We start from the raw sequence: 19,604 nt of genomic DNA, 5'->3' as shown, positions 1-19,604 counted from the left end.
TTCAAGTGGCTTTCAACAAAGAGATCCATTTCTTGCATTTACCCACAGTATTAGCCACTACCTACCAATGCATCTCTCTTCCTGCCCATAATTTGGACAGTTTCAGCTCCAGGGCCCTCAAAGATTTGATACCAATGCCAGCCTGAAATTCAGAAGTGGAAGAGGTGCATCTTTATTGTACACCAAAGTTAAAAGCACACTGCTACTCTGCTAAGATGCAACTGCTCACCAAAAACCCTCTTCCACTCCAAGTACACAGTCTGGCTATTGAGAGGACTAGACTAAGGACCAGGTCAGTGTTAGGAGTGCTTCAATGGTGTAGGTATAACAGTATGCTTCCCTGGCAAAGTGATTTTAGTGCAGACATTGTCCTTGGGCAAAATTGCCTTTTTGGTAGCCTAGATAGGAAATTCCAGCCACCCCCCACCAAAAGCAATTTTGTCAGTATGTAAAAACATTTAGGGATGTCTCATGCTACAGCTACATCTGTCCCATCACCTCCTGACCAGCAGAGTTATATCAGCAGAAGTTGTTCTAGCCTTACCCTCAGGGAAAAGGGACACTTGCTGATTAAAATACCACAATTCGTACAAAGTCTTCACCATTACTGACCAACTGCCATCAATTAACACACAACACAACACTTTACAAAGTTACGTAGCCACTAAAAAGGGGTCTGTCCAATACAATAGACATATGTGCTGTATTAAAAAAACAAAGCACCTGCCTCAACACCCAGAGGAAAAGAAAACAAAATTCCAGTCAGATTCCCACTTAAATGCAGATTTCAGAGTAGCAGCCGTGTTAGTCTGTTCTTTTTGCACTTAAATGCATTAATTCTGCTCCTTGCCGAAAACTTGGGAAAGGGACTGGCCCTGCAGCATGTCCTGAGGTTTGACAGATACAGGCTATTAGAGACCAACATGGGTGAGTAAATTCCAAAGGCTAGAGCCCCATCTACTCTGCTAAAGCCTCCTCTTGTGCACTTCCAAGAAGTGAAGCTGTAGCAGTATCACACAGGGAGAGGCCGCTCCAATAGTAATGATTTATGCAGTTCAGCCCTTTACAGGTCAATTAACAACATGCTGAACTCTGTAACAACAGTCAAGCTCTAGCTATTACTAAGCATTTGTCTTGTGGTCAGTGAGCTACTCAATTTAACAAAAAAGCCAATGCCTTCACTCTTGAGTTCAATTAAAGTGTAGGCCCATTTGATAACACTAGTCTCACCCAGAAGCAACATCACCATGGACCATAATGATAGTGACTATTTGTTACTTAAAGTAATAAGTGCTCTTCTAGGCACCACTATGTAATAACCCACACTATCAAAGAAGGGGACTGCGAGCAGGGGGGTCTGCAGGCCCTTTACTTTGGAATATGATCTCCCTCTTTAGTTTGAAATAGGCCAAAGCTGTTGTCCTTTAGGGGATATTACAATGCATATCTTTTTAAGAGGGCTGCTGCTGAAAAATATTGGGGTGGATGCATGGGGCAAGTGGAGGATCTGGTTATTTTTTGTTGTCTGGTTCAGTTATGTTTTTCTAACTACTGTGTATGTCAGAAACCTAAGTATGTACAGGGTGGCAGAGGTAAATCAGATAGCAATTTATGCACCAGAGATAGGTCTCTAAAGGATCCCTCAAATAATTCTAGTATCAGACAATAGATTATCAGAAGATGTTTTCTTGAGCCTATTTCACCAAGAGCTTGGAGGAATTCAAGTTATATCACACAAAACTCCACTTTTTCCATCAGAGCAAAGTGAGGCCTAAAATGACCAGTATGTGAACTTCTCAAATTCACAACAGTAAAGAAACAATTGCACACAAGAACATGCTAGTGGTACTTGAGACATCCTTAGAAAGACTTCTCTTATAAAATAGTATCCATGCTCTGATGTAGTAATTGGAATTCTCATACCAGTCCAGACCATCATCTGTGCTTTGTAACTTGATCATTGTGCTGCTTGGGGGGGGGGGGGGGGGGGAGAGTGTGTGTGAGTGAATGAGAAACATCTTTTTATACATGTGATCCAATTATATCTTCTCGATCTGCTGGCAACAGAAACTAAAAACCCCCTCAAAGTTATCAGGTACAAAGTGTTATAACCCTTAAGTCTCGACACATTGTTTTCTGTTCCTGTCCTAGAATGTTCTAACAAACTCTGGATATTACTGCAGAACCTCAGAGTTACAAACACTTTGGGAATGGAGGTTGTTCATAACTCGGAACAAAACATGGTTATTCTTTCAAAAGTTTACAACTGAACATTGATTTAATACAGTTGTGAAATTTTGCTATGCATAAGAAAAATGGGCCTTTTCACCATCTTAATTTAAACAAAACAAGCACAAAGTTTCTTTACCTTGTCAAATCTTTTTTAAAAAACTTTCCCTTTATTTTTTTAGCAGTTTATGTTGGGGTTTTTTTTGTTTTTTGTTTTTTTTTTAAATCTCTGCTGCTGCCTGATTGTGTACTTCCGGTTCCAGATGAGCTGTGTGGTTGACTGGCCAGTTCGTAACTCTGGTGTTCATAACTCTGAGGTTCTACTGTAAGTACAGTTTTTAGTTAGAAATAAGTTAGGTCAGAGTGAGACTGTAACAAGATACATATTATTAAATTTATTACATAGCACATCTCTAGGTACATTTAAAAAGGTATGGCACAATAATCAATCTATCTAATCCTTCAGCTGTGAAAAAACAAAGGAGAAAAATCAAGTGCAGAGAAAGTTGTAATTTTTAACTATATGGGACAATTGTTTATCTTGTCTATAAATAGATACCCTGTATTAACATGTCTTGAAAGGCTAATACCTATTTGGTCTTAAATAAAGTTATATTAGGAAAATAATATAATGTAGGTTTTACCTAAAATATATGTGCATAATGAAATGATCTCAAACAGTATAATAGAAATATCAAGACAGGATAAAATTACAGTGGGTTTTATCAGCATTCATTATACTTCACCCTTAATTTAGTGAGACATTTTGTATTACAAATTATATAAAATAGCAGGCATTTTCCATGAGGTGAATATAATATGCACAGTGCTTAATGGATCAAGCAGCAATATAATACAGAGGTCTACTTTCCCATTAGTTAGAATAGATGCATACAACAGTGTAATGTTCCCACAACTATTTCAGTTTTCAGGTAGAAACCTTTCTAATCACAGATGCCAAATATAGTATGTAATAGTTTTGTGAGCCATTTAACTACATGGATTCTATGAGACATCTTACAAGAAATAGCACGCTTTAATCTTAATTAATCCTGTTACACGACAGTTTAAACCCAGTAAAACTCAACTCTAGAGACCTTATTAAACATAGAAAAGAAAAAAAAACTTTTCTCTGAACACAACTAAAGATATCCATGCTAAGAACAAAACAGGTTAAAAACATTCTCCCTAGGAATCTAGTGTATTAAATGACTGGAAATAAAAGTATGGTACCAAATAGAAAAACCTTAAATTATTAATTATTTTATTATTATTTTTAACAAATGTACAATGGTCACCCTTAACTTTTCAGTTGTACAGATGTAGAGAAGCAGAGAAGATGGCAAATGAGGTAACATTGTTTAAGAAAGGGATTCTAAAATCCTATACCGTGGATCACATCTTAATATATTGTAGACCATCTCCCTTCCCATTTATGATCAAATAACAATCCCCATGGAAACACTACAATTGCTTACTTGGAAATGTAATATTAGGAAAGTATTTTTAGGGTTTTTTTAAAATGTTATTTAGTAGCTGCAAATGAGGACCTAGCATCATTCAACTAAAGTTCTCCAGGGACCATCAGCAAGCCTTTGGACGCCTGGTGGTACAGAATTTTAGAACCACCAATGTAACGTTTAATTCAAAATTTTACAAAGTCAGCGTTGCTTTAGTAGTGACCACTAAAAGGACATTTATGGTTTTCTCCCCTCCTAATGAAAACTGTCTTAAGTTTTATATTTGAGGGTCTATCAGCATTTTATTTATAAAGTTTATTATTTATAATTGGATTGTGACTCCATTTCTCAGGCTGACACTGCATACAACAGTTCAATCAGAGCAATGTTTGGCTTTTTGATTTGAAAACTTTCTTAAGTTAAAGAAAGGCACAAAAGCTAAGCCTGAGACTGTCAACTTATTGCAATTTTGACTAAGTACAACATTGCACAAATAGCCAATGAGCAGAGGTGCCATAATATCTAGGCACAGTGGGGTGAATTTAAAGACCAAAGCTATTTTAATTATGATTCTATTGTGGGTTGAAATTACACCTTTAACAGTTTTTTTTAAAGATAAAATCAGGGTTTTAACTACACTAACCTTTTGTTGCATTTATCTAGTCATAAGGATGAAAATGGCCTTTGAAAGGCTAATGTCACAATGAAACTCAAATGAACCCCAATCCGCCAAGCTCATTTATAAATCAGACCTTTGGGTTCAGTACAGAGAACCAGCTCACTTAGGCACCAATGCTGCAGACTTTTACATATGAGCATAAATCTGAAGGATCAGGGTGTGAGACTTCATGTAATACAGAATACCAAAAGGATCTGTATGTAGTCATCCTGAAACATCTGTGGCTGATTAAAACACATATTAAGCAATTTATCAAGTTATTCTCTAGAATTTAATATTGTACAGATTAAATGGGCTTTAAAAACACACTTTTATACCTCAAACAAAAAAATAAATACAAATGAAAGTTGCAGGACTAACTGCCACCAAATAATTGTTTTCAATTGTTGCAACATTTGTATGTACCAAAGTTGTATGATGAAACAGGTTATCAAGAGCTAAAATCCGCAATCATTCAAAAGTATTTAATCTTATTTTATATATAAAATTCTAACAGCTGTACAGGAATAATTTATCATCTGTTTATGAAGTTATAAGCACAACTCAGTTATGACAATGAGTTTAGTTTGAACAAAGGCATATAGAGGACTGGAATAAAAATCTCGTTATCAGTATATTGCTAATATGCTACATTGCAAGGGCAACAGTCACAAATGCATGTCCTAACATTGTGAACTGTGATAACACTTATGAAAAGCTTTCATTGTGTCTACACTATTAATACAACTATGCTGGAAAAGGTATGTAACCTAGGGAAGAAGGGGCTTTCCACTATTCTACTGACTAACATGTCAAGTCTAATCAACACTTGTGTGTGCGATTATTGTAATTTTGCTGTATTTCTTTCAGCTGTAGCAATGGCTAAAAATATTTTACATATCTGTAGACTAAAACTTAGTGTCACTCATCCTGTTTCCATATCTGAAAGATAGTGTAGATTCAATATGGTAAGGCTAAATACAGCAATTATTGAATAGTTACTCAAACTTCATTCCCCACAAACTGTTCTATATTCTCCTGCAAATGGTTTAGAAAAACTGAAAAATACAAAAAACCTACTGTAAATTAGAGAAGAAGATGACATTGGGACTAATTCTGCTCTTTTTATACACAAATAGTCACACTGACTTAACTGAAATCACTCTCATGATTAAGCTGACCAAGATTTGGCCAATAATTAGTAAATGGTCCTTCACACACAGTAATTAGGAAACAATTTAATTACCAAAATGAAACTTACATTAAACAGTTTGCCAGTTAGGCCTCAGTTCAATTTATGCACATTAAGTTCTAGAGGACTGTTCACATACATAAGTTGTATGCAGTGTTGTAGCCATGTCGGTCCCAGCATATTACAAAGACAGGGTGGGTTAAGTAATATCTTTTATTGGACCAACTTCTGTTGCTTCTCTCTCTCACCAACAGAAGTTGGTCCAATAAAAGATAAGACCTCACCCATCTTGTGTCTCATACATAAGTTGTGGCAGGCTAAGTACTTTAAAGTGTAAAGAGTTCTACTTACCAGTGATTCTTCAAAATGTTCATGTGTTAATACTTTTTTCCTTTTAGTAGTACAGAAATTTTAAAAAGCTAATTTTCATCTAACTAGTTCATACAAAATTAGTCTTCTCTGAAAATTTAAAATCTCAGATTCTAAACCTTACCAGGGAATTTATTGGTTTCTTAAATTATTCTCTTTTAAAAGATTAAGTAAAACATATATAATTAATGCTTTAGAAAACAATATAAATTAATCACTAAGACTCTTAAAATGCAAAACAGATCCAGTTTGCAAAAACTGAGATGTAATGCAATATTAGATACCCAAGTAACTGACTGAAACCCTTCTCTTTCATATTAATCTTTGTAAAACAGGATTTTAGTGTATCTGACTCTTGACATCACTGAATTTTAATTAAATTATGCTGCTTTTGAGTATAGTTTTCAATATTACAATTTTTTTTCCAGAGGTAAGATCTGCAATAAGTAATATGAAATTGTAAAAACATGTTTATATTGTGATTTGTTAATATTACGTGCATCAAGACAAATACCTTAGCTGGCAGCTAAAACTTCATAAAGCAATGAAGCCCTTGAACCAATGTAGCTCAGCAGTTAAAAGATTTTTTTTTTCATTTTGCTGTACATTTTACTAAGGAAAGACATCTTAAATCCATTACAAATAATCAGTTTTAAACAAGAATGTTTCTTTGAACCGACCTTTTTCGTAAGAAGGGATCTTATGAATGGTTTTCTCCATGTTACTTTATTATTTTTGCAAAACACAGTGCCCAGTATCAAAACCATGTAATTAATAAATAGAAGAACAAATATTTCAAACTATCATATTACCTTTAGCAGCTGCTGCACTGGCAGCAACTTTTGTAGTATGAAATTCCCCAGTAGTATAGAGCATGCCTCTTTGTTAACGTGAGTCCATACACATATATAAAACAAGTTACCAAAAGGCAATTGTAAAACAAACAAAAATGATACGTATTTCTGCAAGTAATACTTAAGACAATGTTGAAAGCTTAACCAAAGAAAATCATTATGAAAATCCGGATATATCCTGTCTTTCGGTCAGAGGGATGCTGTGATTGAAAGGTAGGAAGTCAGCCTTACAACATTATTTATATCAAACTACTACAAAGGACTAGGGGTGGTGTTCTGCACTCACTTGTAGGACAGCTGGAGGCAATGCAGTCATCCCTGGTAGAAAAGAACGTATTTTTTAAAAGCTGACCCTTTTGCTTAAGAATTGGCCCTCAATTGCTAACAAGAAATTTTGAAAATGGAAGAGGGTGTGATAATGTTCATTGTTATTTTGCCATTAATACCACACATTGGTTTGATGTCTGAAGTCTGTTGGGCTATAATGCAAAGGGGAAGGAAAGAGAATTGATTTCTTTTGTTAATCTTACCAAATTTTGACAAGTTAAAACTTACAGTGATTAAGAACATATACAGGTAATATAACAAAGGCAAAAGCAAAAGGCAATAACAGTAGTTTGATAAAATAGCAACATGTTACAACAATGTTGAAAAAAGTGTTATTTACTTTAAATAGTACAAATTGTATCAAAGGGTGAGTCCAGCTCATTTCACTGATGTGCAGTCTTGTAATAATTAGAACAGTCAAACATTCCAAGAGTCATCAGTAATATTACAATATTTTAATGCATCTGGACATACACGAAGACGCTTTTGCTATAACAAAAATCAAATTGCCTCCGATATAACTAGTTTTCAGACACGCAGCCACTCATTTATTTCTGACAGGGTCTCAATGGTTATTTTTGCCTGCCGTCACAATGGCCAACTCTTAAGTATGCCAGAAAGGAAAATCTGGTGCTGTAAATTAAGTATGACAAATACAATATCCATCTGATAACGCTGCAGCTATTATCAAAGTGCTGAATCTGGTGTAGTTTAAAATAAACAGGATAGTAATTTTACTGGTTCATTATATCTACTTACATTGCTCATTAAGAGGTCAGAGCTTTTTAAGCAGAATGTGCTAGCTAGCTTTTGCAAATACAAAACCAGGTTTTCCTACAGCACTTTTCCTGGAGTAAATAAAATTCCTATCTAATTATTTTGTCATTTTTGTCCCTTTTTAACCCTATCAAGATTTAAGTTAATTAAAAAGCACACTGTTGAAGCGTTTACACCAAAAATGTGACCTACCTTTAAACATTTGAACCTAAAGGACCTTGCAGACAATATTCTATAAATATCTATTTAATTTGAAAACTAAAAACATGTTTGATGTAAAACATCTCAACATGATTTTGAGCCCCTTCTAATTGCTCTGTACTAGTTGTAAAATATTATTCCTTGAATAAGGAGAATAATAGATGCTTGGGCACCAAAGTAGTAACAATAGAAAATCAAGTTTAATTAGAAACAGAAGGAAAAAGTTGCCAAAAATGTAAGGAAATTTGGTAGGACAAGAACTGTGTTTTCAAACTTCTCTGGCAGTATTCTAAACAAATTTTGTATTATAAAATAGTCATTTTGATTTAAAATCAAATCTTTTTTTAATAAAATGAATATAAAATCAAACCAATTACAGTTTAATAATGGAAGCAGGTTGGGGTTTATCTTTTAAAACTTGGAAGGAAGGAAATCTTAATATTCGTTTACATTTTTAAACCTCTCCCTTCCTCAACATGATGAGAGTGAGCTAGAGACTATGACTGGGATTGTCAAAGAATATTAATGGTATTTTAGTGCCCAGCTCCCTTGGGCTCATTTGAAAATCCAGCCTAAGGTTGTAATTAAATCTAAATTGTATATACTGAGTCTCGCTTTTCTTCTTCCAATCTTCATGACTACAAAATTCTCGATTACTACTGGGGACTATATAAATACATAATACTGATATACATGTTAACAATTAGCTGTGCAACCTTTGACTGAATTGCAAGAGTGACTCCAATGTACAATAAACTGCCAGACTCCTTGCTCATTTCCAGTCTAACGTCACACAACACTTTAAAGATGGCATTAAGAATTGGAATTCTATATTTAGTGGATTGTGGTATTGTCCAGGAACCAATGGACGCTTAGCCCTGCACCAGCCTCTGCTGGTCACAAAATGAGAATGATAGCGAAGAGCACACACGAGTATATTTCTGAGGACTTGTCTTCACTACCACTTAAGTTGATGTAAGTTACACCGATCAGGAGTGTGAAAATGCCACCCACTGGAGCGATGTAAGTTGCAGCAACTTAAGCACTGTCTACACCACGTTATATCAGCGGGAGACACACTCCCGCCAACATAGCTTCCATCTCTTGTTGCGGTGGAATAATTACATTGACAGGAGAGCGCTCAACTGTCGACAGACGCAGCTGTAGCGCGGTAATGAAGACAAGCCCCGAGGCTTCAAGTTTGTATAGTATATACATTCTATTCCTCCGTGTAGTCATTAAATGTTTCCAGTGGATTTACAACAATCTCCATTGAGTTGGGAACATTACTGTGGATTGTTATGGATACAGCAATTAGTTACAGTTCTGAAAGCGAATATCAACTCAAGTAATTAAGCAGAATACTTGTCTGCAAAGTATTAGTCAAAAACAAGATGTAAATGTTCATACTGCTATATTCTGCACAAATGTATTACAATAGAAGAAAACAAATGTCAGTATGTGTCAAACCTTTCATGTTTTTATCTACTTTTCATTCAAATGTGAAATTTTTTCCTCAATGTCAGTGGCCCTTTTCTATGCATTCTTTTGAGTTTCACAAGAACAATGCTGCAGATAGTACTTTTATAGTACATTTCATCCAAGTGTCTAAATGTTCTTTGTACACAATTATGCCTCACCACACAGCTCAGCTTACAAACATTTCAGATGAATAATGAGTTGGTAAATGATTATACATCAATTTTTGTGCACTATTCTTTTTCCTCCTTTAACTATTTCAATTCTAATCAGTATTACCCCCTTGTGATGGATTAGTATAAGTCTGCATGTATCTGTATCAAGCTGCAATCTTCATTCTGTTTTGTGAAGACCACTTTGATTGTAAAACTGTTTTGGCTGTGTAGCCCACATGTTGAGCTAAAACACACACACACACACACACACACACACACACACCCCAAGAGAAATTCTTGCCCCTGGTAGAGGACTAGCAATGGGAGGGAGTCATTAAACCCTGATGACCTTCCATTTAATTGGAAGCTCCCTTGGACAAAGAGCTGGCTACCACCCAAAGAACCCAGCTCTCCCAAGCAGGCTGACAACCAAGCAATGGATCACCTGATAGGGGTCTGAGGCTGACCAAGGAGCTCACCTGACAGAGGGGAATGCAAGATACAGAAAGAGAAGGTCTGCTCAGAGTAGCTCTCTCACCAACCAGAAAAGGAAGAGAAGACTGTATTGGAAGAATGAAGTTCAGGAGAGGAGAGCTGCAAGTCTGAAAAGACACTGAGTCCCAAAGAACACTCAAGAGTGGTGAGGAAACTGAGGCAGGGAATTGTGTATATGTGGTTTATTTTACATGGATTTGTCTCTTGTGCTATCTAAAGTAATGAGTGATTGGTTTAGAAATCCCTCTGCAAAGTCTGTATTTTCTTCAGTTATCACATGTCCCAGAAGGGGTTAACCATAAACCAGAGTGGAGCGCTAGGGTAGGTGCCAAAGCTATTGGGGAGTCTTAGGAGGGTTCAGCACTGGCCAAGGGCAGCTACAACACCGGGTCCGACTTCTGAGAACAGATGCCAGACAGCGTTTATGGGCTGGGAAGCAAATCTAGAGGCCAAAGAGAGACTGTGCCATTGAGTCTACCCAGGCCCACAGGAGCTGAAAAGCATTCATATCCAGTGTGTGGATCCAAATAGAGGACTTTAGTGAGTGTCCAGCTGGGGGAGTTTGACCAGGACTGTGACACTCCCAGTCTTCCAAAACAGAGACTTATAAATAAAGGTATAAAATATAACCCTGAGCATAATCAATAGCACCATCTGAAATGAGTGCAGTTTTGATAATCAGATTATTACAAGAACCATACAAAAATACCACAGTATCGCAGCTTATTACATACATGGAAATATAAACTATATAGATTTCATGATAAATATGGTGACTCCATATTTATTTGGGTAGAGCTGAACAGAGGTACAATAGCTATATTGAGTTCAATCCTTGAGGGGCCACTTGGGGATTTGGGACAAAATCAGTACTTGGTCCTGCTAGTGAAGGCAGGGGGCTGGACTCAATGACCTTTCAAGGTCCCTTCCAGTTCTGGGAGATGGGATATCTCCACTAATTATTATTATTATTATTATTATTATTTAGGAAAAAGACTTGGCATTGAGAAACAGTGAGACACAAGGGATGTTTTTCCATTAGAAAAGGAAAATGTGTGTGTATGTTTAAAGACCGCTTTTGGGCTTCCGAGGGTGGCTGAAATACAAGAGATCTTGAGATGTAATCTGCAGCTGTGGAGGTGGAAGATGGCAGAACAATTTCCATATCAGAGACCAAAAAAAGGAGCTGGAAAACATATTTATTAACACACTTCATTTGGAAATGTACATTCAACCAATGTAGATTTCTGAGAAAGGAGCTGTTCCATTACTGAATATGGGTAGAAGGATGAGCCACTGTATCAAGTACAAATAAACTGAGGTGCCAAAGTAATGCCCTATCTCCACCTTCATTATAGTAGTTTAAAAATCGAGAGGGAACAAAATTGGCGAATAATAGTTTAGTTGACCATATAAAGAGTTGTAAACCTTTGATTGTAAACTCGTCAAGGAGGGGACTGTGTCTTCCTTTGTGTTTGGACAGCAGAACAGTTGGAGTTGTTATAATCAGATAATAAATCTGGTATAGGTAAGAGGAAAGATTTGTGAATGAAGTCAAACACCTGAATTCATGACAGACAGGATGAATGTGAGTCAAAATGGGAAATTTTAGTTAAAGGTACTTTTCTTACCAATTACCAGAATAAGAATTTGATACAGTAGAAGACCGAGTGAGGAAATAACCAGAACAAAGAAGAATACATATTTGGGTATCCTCTGCATAGAAATAATAGCCATAGCTTGAACCAAAAAAGGTAGTGGCCAGAGGAAAGAAGTGTAGGTAGAACATGGCCCCATTATAGACATGGGCAAGTGGAATGGGAAAAAAATATTGGAGAGGTTATTGAAAAAGATTATAGAAACAATCTTTGTTTGCTAAAGAATACAGGGTAAGTCAGAAGGGAAAATTTGCTGGAATTCCACAAGTCTATTTTAAACACTTGCAAAAAGTCAGATTTATATTCTGTTTACCTCTAAGATGCTGGACACCTTTTTTTCCCCCTCTGTGTACCTTACAAGAAAGGTGAATAAAAATATATACCCTGATCTGCTACATTCATGAATATTCCCATTGACTAAAGAGTCTACTTGGCAATGTCTTAAAGATGTCAGTCCTGATAGAGACTGGAAAGCATAAACATCAATTGTTTCCAAAGCCAGATCCAGAGAATGAAATAAAATACTTAAACCCACTGTAATAATGAATAGATACTAGTTTGTTTTGAACATGAGGAAAAGAAGATCTAATTGTAAAAAGCATTTATTTGCTGTTGCCCATGCTGTTCTTGTTCTGTAACCCAAAAAGATTTCAGCTACGAGTACTGTCAATCTGACACCTTCCAATATTACGAAATTAAAAAAATTAAATGCTCTGCATTCTGAAATACTCTATGAAGCAAAACGGTCAAAGGTGTCCCTTAGAGAAAACTAACTTCTATCTTAGGTACATTATCCACATAGGGTGGGATTTTTCAAGAGCATCTAAAGGAGCCAGGCACCCAAATCTTACTGACTTTTAATGGGAGTTGGTTGCTTAACCCTTAGATGCTATTGAAAAATCCCACCCATTTTCTACGTTAAGGGACAAAGGATAAGATAAGATTATTTTTTCCCTATAGCTATTTTTACATCTTCCTCCTTTTCCCCTGGATTTGGAAAGGAAAAATATTAAAGTTGTGCATGCTAGTGGTACCATAATGATGTTTGTTGTAACATTTTCACACCTTTCAGTTTTTCCATAACATTATAGTTCAGTGTTTTAAAGTATCACAGTTGATAAGCCTAGTATCCTTGGTCTCTGCTCAGTAATATTTCTAAAATTGTTTTTAATGTTTTTAGCGAATATTATGCTTATGAATAAAGGTTAACGTATACCAGATACTTTGTCTGCCCTATAATTAAATGCGTCTCTAAGTCCCTAATGTGTATTTAGCCATTTTTATTTTTAAAGAAAATGAATATGCTAAAGTTACTCATATCTGAAAAGTGGCCAGTGTAGAATAAAACTAGGTTATATGCACAGATCCGCACTCCTGGACCACTCAAGGAAGTTTAGAGGCAACTGTTGAAAGAAAAAGTTAAATTAACTCATGACCAGCTACACACTTAGACTAATTGGATACAAATTAGAACTCGGTTTCAATATCTCCTATAGCAGAGTTCTCAGAAAGCACAAAGAGCTCAATGCTTGAGGCACAGCGTTGGGATTCATATTTACTGAAATAAAAGAAAACTTATAGCTGTAATTCACAATTTTCAGTCACTTTTAGATACTGTCCAGCATTTCTTTTATTGACAGTTCCAGCCATGCCCTTGCTATACCAAGATAGAAGACTTGAACAGAAACATTTAATACTAATCAGTTCTTTCACACACAAAAAATCTTTGAAAGGTAGTCACTTTAAAAAAAAATATAAAAAAGCAAAACTAAAACTGTGTGCTGAGCACATTTGAAAATCTCATCCCAATGTCCTAACTCTGAGAAGTCAATTAGAGTTTTATCACGGGCTTCAATGGGAACGGTTAGGCCAATACAATTTTGAAAATCCCACTGTTGGATTTTATGCTAAAAGAAATCTGTTTGAAACAACCACAAGATTACTTCATACAATTTAACAAATTCTCTACAGTACCACAGCAGGATGGTTAAGTCTCCCATAGTTATGAATTTTATGATATCTGTGCTTAATCAGGCTGGAATCTAGAATTGTCAAAGTTGTAATTGAGCCTAAAATTCAGTTATGTCACTATTAGGGAAATGATAAAAGATACAGGCCCATGAAAGATCTAATTTAAAAGAAAAAAAAATGTAGCAAGTTTTACCAGCTTGAAGACTTTTTTTCTTGCTACTACAAAGACTTAAGCATAGCATTTAGGAGTGGAGAAACCATTAGTTAATCAAGCAGATTTTACATATTTCACTTTCTTTTGGCCCAGTGAAAGACATTAGCCAGGACTACAGTGTAACACTGTTTCCTATACAGATGTAGCAACCATGGAATTGGGCAAAATTCTGATAATGGTTACTCACTCCATTTAGGAAGATGTGAACTACATCAACAAAAAATTTTGGATGAAAATAAGGGCATAAAATCAATCCATACAGCAAAAAGTCACCAGAAAGTATTTTGTAAGCTGCCAATTTAAAAACATATGAGGGTCCTATTTAGAGTTTCGAAAATGCTGCTAGAATGTTCCCTCATGGGATACCAGGCCGGACATCTGACACTTCCCACAAAACAACTCTTTCGTATGCCCTCAAAATATTGCTTCTTGTACAAATCAGTATAGGGCCTCTGACACTTCAAATGACAACCATGCAGTTATAGTTCTCAGTTAGAAATACACAGGCATCCAAGACAGATTAATTCTAAAATACGAAGACTTTCCATATGCACAAGTAAGCCTACAAAATAGGAAAGTGACAGCTGCAAAACAGCAATGAACTTCCAAACTGCAGCAAGCTCTGCAGAGGCAATTTTTCAGATAAAGACAGAGCTAAAGTTCATAAGTTTAATCAATCCTTGAGATTTCAATGGAGCTGCTGAGAGGCCCTACAGAATGGGCCCCATTCTTGACCCAGGTGCACTACAAGAGAGGAAGAGAGGACAAAAGGTGCCCTAAATGAGACAGCTGGTGTAATGCCAATAATCAGTTCCCTTCCTGCAAGTGGGCATGTCAGGCATTGCTTGGGGGAGGAGAGGACCTGGCCAGCTCACACTGTGCTCCAGATATCTGAGAGAGAGAATTGTTCCTGGGGAACATTCCAGCTGCATAAGTAAGAAAAGCCTGCTAGACAGGGGCCTGAACAACCAACCAGGAACCGCACATACCATCCCCCACCAAGATCATGAGTTTGAAACAGCTGACAATTGACCCTAAGGAGTCTGTATTTCTCCTGGCCAGCTATGCAACAAGAAGTGCTTATGACACTGCAGAAAGTGGCAGGTAGACTACTATACAGCCAGATTTAGGATAAATGGAGAAGGAGGTCATTCAATGTGACAAAGCTCTCTTAAAAGGTGGACTTCCAAAAAAGAGGAAGAATTACTATATTGTTGTATGTTCCAAATACACAGAAGGAAGGAAGGAAGGAAATTCTGCAAATTTCTACTTTAAAACATACCTATTTTCTCTTACTGGTGGTTTGAGTCTATCAAGATTCTTATATTAGTGCCTATCACCACTGAGCACCTTGTACCATAAATCATAACTGGCTATGTAGTCTAGACTGATGCCACAAGCCTTTCTTGGTGCAAACAACTTATTCTCATAGCTGGCCTGGAGTAATACACTATCTCAGGACAATCAAACTAAATGCTTGATTTGATGCTTTTACCCCAATATACAATCTGTGGAAGATATCACACTGCTCAGATCACCAAGGAACATGCAGGCTGCCTGCTGTTTAAGGTTTCACTTTCTCAAGTTTTTAAAAGTTGAATGCTCTAAAACAAATAAAACCATTAGAAAACTACATAAAATTGTCTACATCATAGACCACATCTTTTACAAACTCCAGTGATTGGTTTGACATCACCAGCAGAAAACTGAACTGCGCAAATGGCTGCCTGCACTTTTCATATACGCAGCAACAGAAGAAAAAAGGTAGGGTTTAAATTAGAGGAGTATTGAGTACACTTTTTACTTTTGTGTTTATGCTGAATAACATCAAATGATTTTGAATTGCCTTGTATTAAGTAAGGGAGTCATTTTTCCAATAACTTTGTAAATACAAATCTGAATACCCAAAAGCAATCCCATACAAATGTTGCAACCATCACGGTACAAGATTAAGAAGCCAAAATAGTTTGACAAATATCAAACAAGTGTGGGTTGCTGATCCCACTTGTGGAAGTGTGGGTTGCTGATCCCAGGGCATGTCTATACTAGAAAGGTAAGTAGGCCTATATTAGGATTAATGAGGATTATATTTAGCAGTGAAATGGGTTCCATGTAACTCCCAATATACTTTCCCTTGACAGCTCTCTATCCATCTTTGTGTATGAGGAGGAGATGGCTAGAGAGTACATCTTGGTACAAAAAACCCCCACACAAGTATTTTAACAGGTAGAATAGAGTAAAAATACCCAAACATTCAAAGCATTTAAAAAATAAGCCTAGTTCTGTAGAAAGTTGCAAGAGTAATAACACTGGAGAACAGAATACAGTACCGGAGTTAGGGGTATAAATCTTCCTATTGTGCCCCACAAATATTCCCCAATATTGATTTAAAGGGATCACCATTACAGGTGAGAGTACTTCAGTCTCAATGACCATTCAATCTCTGGATTCTTTAGATGCTCAACAGATGCCAACTGTTATGGGAGTTTTGCTGATATAGACATCAATCCTGTAGGAAATTAATTAAGACCACCACACATTTCATATTGGGTACCAGCTTATATAGTTATGATTTCGGTCACTACCAAGTTGGGCTAGATGCACACCAATGTCCTACAAGTAAAAGAGTAAAAGCCTCAATATTACTAAAACCTTTAACCGTCCAGACCCTTAAAGAAAGAGCAAATTGACAGGAATCATTGTGTGAATAATATGAATATCAAGCCACAATATTTCTGAAATTGATAACTCCTTTATTGAAGGAGAAACTGAATTCTCTGGAAAGTCTGAGATTTTTACAACAAACATTGACAATTTGTTTTCTTCTACTGTAATTGAATATACCAATATTACCATAAGTATATCAAATTATGTTTCAGGGGTGTCAGTAAGACATGAAGTAGGAATATTATACAGACTTTTCTGATACTAGCAAGTACATTGAATTATTTTTAGTGATTTACTTTATTTTATGAAAAGATGTACTTGATAGTAGCAACAACAATCTAAGTTAATTTGTTTTAAAAGTGAATGTAAATGGCAGTATTATCATTGGAAACAATAAGGTAACAAAAGTTTAACTTGACATTTATTTTTCAAAAGTATTAAATGTAAATATGAGTTTGGAAATATTTCATCAGTAACAGACAGCTTTTAAAAAAAAATATCGTTAAAAGTTTTTGTACCTCCAATACAATACGTCAATATTTTCTGTTCTGCGTAAAGCAAACCATCACATTTGTGTTCCTCGTTTATATTCGTATAAGTTTGTCTGAAGAAATTGATTGCTTCAGTGAAAGGAATAAGGTAAATAGTTTGATTTGACATAGAATAAATGTTATTTTAATTGGCATACATTTGAATAAGTATTAATGACTTTTCTATATAATTATCAAGAAATAAAAAAAAATTGTATCTAAAATTTGTGTCTGAAAGAGAGATCCCCTTCAATCATCCATCACTTCAGTATTATAAAAAAGAAGTTGTAACAAAATGGATAGAAGGAAAAAAGCTGAGGAAGAAACAAATAGCGTGGACTGGACTGGCTCTTCAGTTATTACCAAAACTATGCCTACTTTATCAGCCTAATTGTTTATTTAAATATGTAACAGATTTGTGCAATGACTGGTTCCAACTATGGAGGCAATTCCATTTGAAACAATTTTATAGCATTTCTTTAACTCCGAACTCATTCAAAAATCAAGAGGGTTTTTTAAATTTTGAGTTCCATGGACATTCCCCCCAACCCACACTTCAAAAATATATGAATGTCATACTCCAGTTGGCTGCTTTAAACTGTTCTATTCTCACGTATATTAATGCACTTACCAAGCCTTAGAATGTGAATCAGAACTATTTTTTTCCAGCAGAAGCAGCTTTTTTCACAAAAGTGTCTACAAATTGCTAAATAAAAACTTTATCAAAAGGATCAGCAACAAGGTAGTTGTTATTGGCTTTCCCTGTTGAAATGAAAGAGGATTTGTAGTACCCTCATAATAAAATTCAACAAGTATTTTGTTCCTGTAACCTATAAATACTACAAGATGTAACATGTTTATTTGGTTCCCATAAATTAGAAAATAGAAGTTTCCCATAACTCTAAACTAATGATTTAAAAAACAAAGTGATACTACATCTGAGTGCCTTTCCAAACAATTTGAGAGACTAGCTTAACCTTTCTCTCACCCTGCAAAAGTGTGCTTTTTACAGATACATGATTTTTAAAAGTATTTGTACACAGTACACTAGCTTAAATATACAAGTGGACATGTTAAAGTCATGTTACGGTTCAAGGTACTTCTGGACGAAGGCAGATATTAAGTTAGTTATTTTAATTCTGCATTCCTACGCAGGACAAGCATTATTAGAGACTTCAGTTTCCTACCACCATTCACGTGTTGCATGGAGAGATCAATAAATAACTTCTGTGGTCCAGTTTACCTATAACGGAAGATACTAAACAAAGAAAAAAAAAAAACTATTAAATTATTTGTGTCTGACCCTGATAAGATCTGAGTTGTGATACCCAGTTTTTAACTGCAAGAAAAGCAATAATTAATCTTTATCTTGCTTATCAATAGACACCCCATTTTTCCATGACACCCAATTTTCAATATAATGGTTAACAAATAATTTATGCATGGGGCAAAGGTCATGGTGGTAGAACTAACCCAGCACAAATATGGGTTAAAGAATGGACTACCAGCTCTTGAACAAAACGAATCTGGGTGTGTTATGGAGGCAGTGTGCCCAGACACTCATTGGGCTCTAAAGCCATGAATACCCAATCTAAGTTATATTGTCAGACCATGAAAAGTAATACAGGATTCTGTTGTGCTGATGTAAAGAAATCTGACAAAACCAATTACCTCCTTTCTTTGTTTAGAGCAGAAGATGAAATAGCTTACTAACTGATATTTTAAGTAACGCATGTCACTATGACAAAACTTGCCGTGATTTGTGTGTTTAGCTACAAGGTGCAGTATTTCTCATGACTGACTCAAAGCACAGCCGCATCCAATTGTAATGGAATTCCATCTCACACAGAGCGCACTGTATGACTTTGAAGAAAGTCTGTATGATTGTAACAAAGTAGTCACCCATCCTCTCCTTAAACGTGAATAAATCCATGGGGTAATCAGGCACAGGCGGCATGTAACGGGTTTGTCTTCATTTTATTCCTTGTTTTTGTTTGAGGACATGCACTTGACTCCAGGCAAAATCCATCCCCGGTTACAAAATAACACAACTATTCTTTTCTTTCTCTTTCTCCCTCTCTTTCTCTCGAGGTTCTTTTCGTTTGCGTTCACTACTTCCAGATTGTCTTCCACTTGCTGGAGAAGCAGCTCCTTGCACCTGCTGGAAGAAAGACTTTAAAAATCAAAAACAGCAAAGAGAAATATTATTCTAAATGCTACAGGTAGTTCCTGAATCAACATTGTGGTCTAAAATTCATATGGCTTGGAGCAGTAACTAACGGAAACTGAAACTTGCTCACTAGCTTTAATAATCATTAATTATGCAAACCACAACCATCAGGCACAGAGTGTTTCAGTTTGAGGTGGG

The 19,604-nt window shown here is 35.9% G+C and overlaps 1 protein-coding gene across 1 annotated transcript in view; it reads right to left on the bottom strand.

The window, feature by feature from the left end:
• Positions 1-2,604: 2,604 nt before the first annotated feature.
• Positions 2,605-19,604, bottom strand: part of MINDY2 (MINDY lysine 48 deubiquitinase 2) — a 119,230-nt gene continuing 102,230 nt past the window's right edge. Inside the window, exon 9 of the mRNA XM_054041541.1 lies at positions 2,605-19,397. Within this exon, the coding sequence (XP_053897516.1) occupies positions 19,272-19,397 (126 nt within the window). The 3' untranslated portion in view covers positions 2,605-19,271. The remainder of the gene's footprint in view (positions 19,398-19,604) is intronic.

This window comes from Malaclemys terrapin, chromosome 10 (genome assembly GCF_027887155.1).
Source record: "Malaclemys terrapin pileata isolate rMalTer1 chromosome 10, rMalTer1.hap1, whole genome shotgun sequence".
Taxonomy (NCBI): Eukaryota; Metazoa; Chordata; order Testudines; family Emydidae; genus Malaclemys; species Malaclemys terrapin.
The sequence above is the reverse complement of the archived record's forward strand: the minus strand, read 5'-3'. Positions and strand labels throughout refer to the sequence as shown.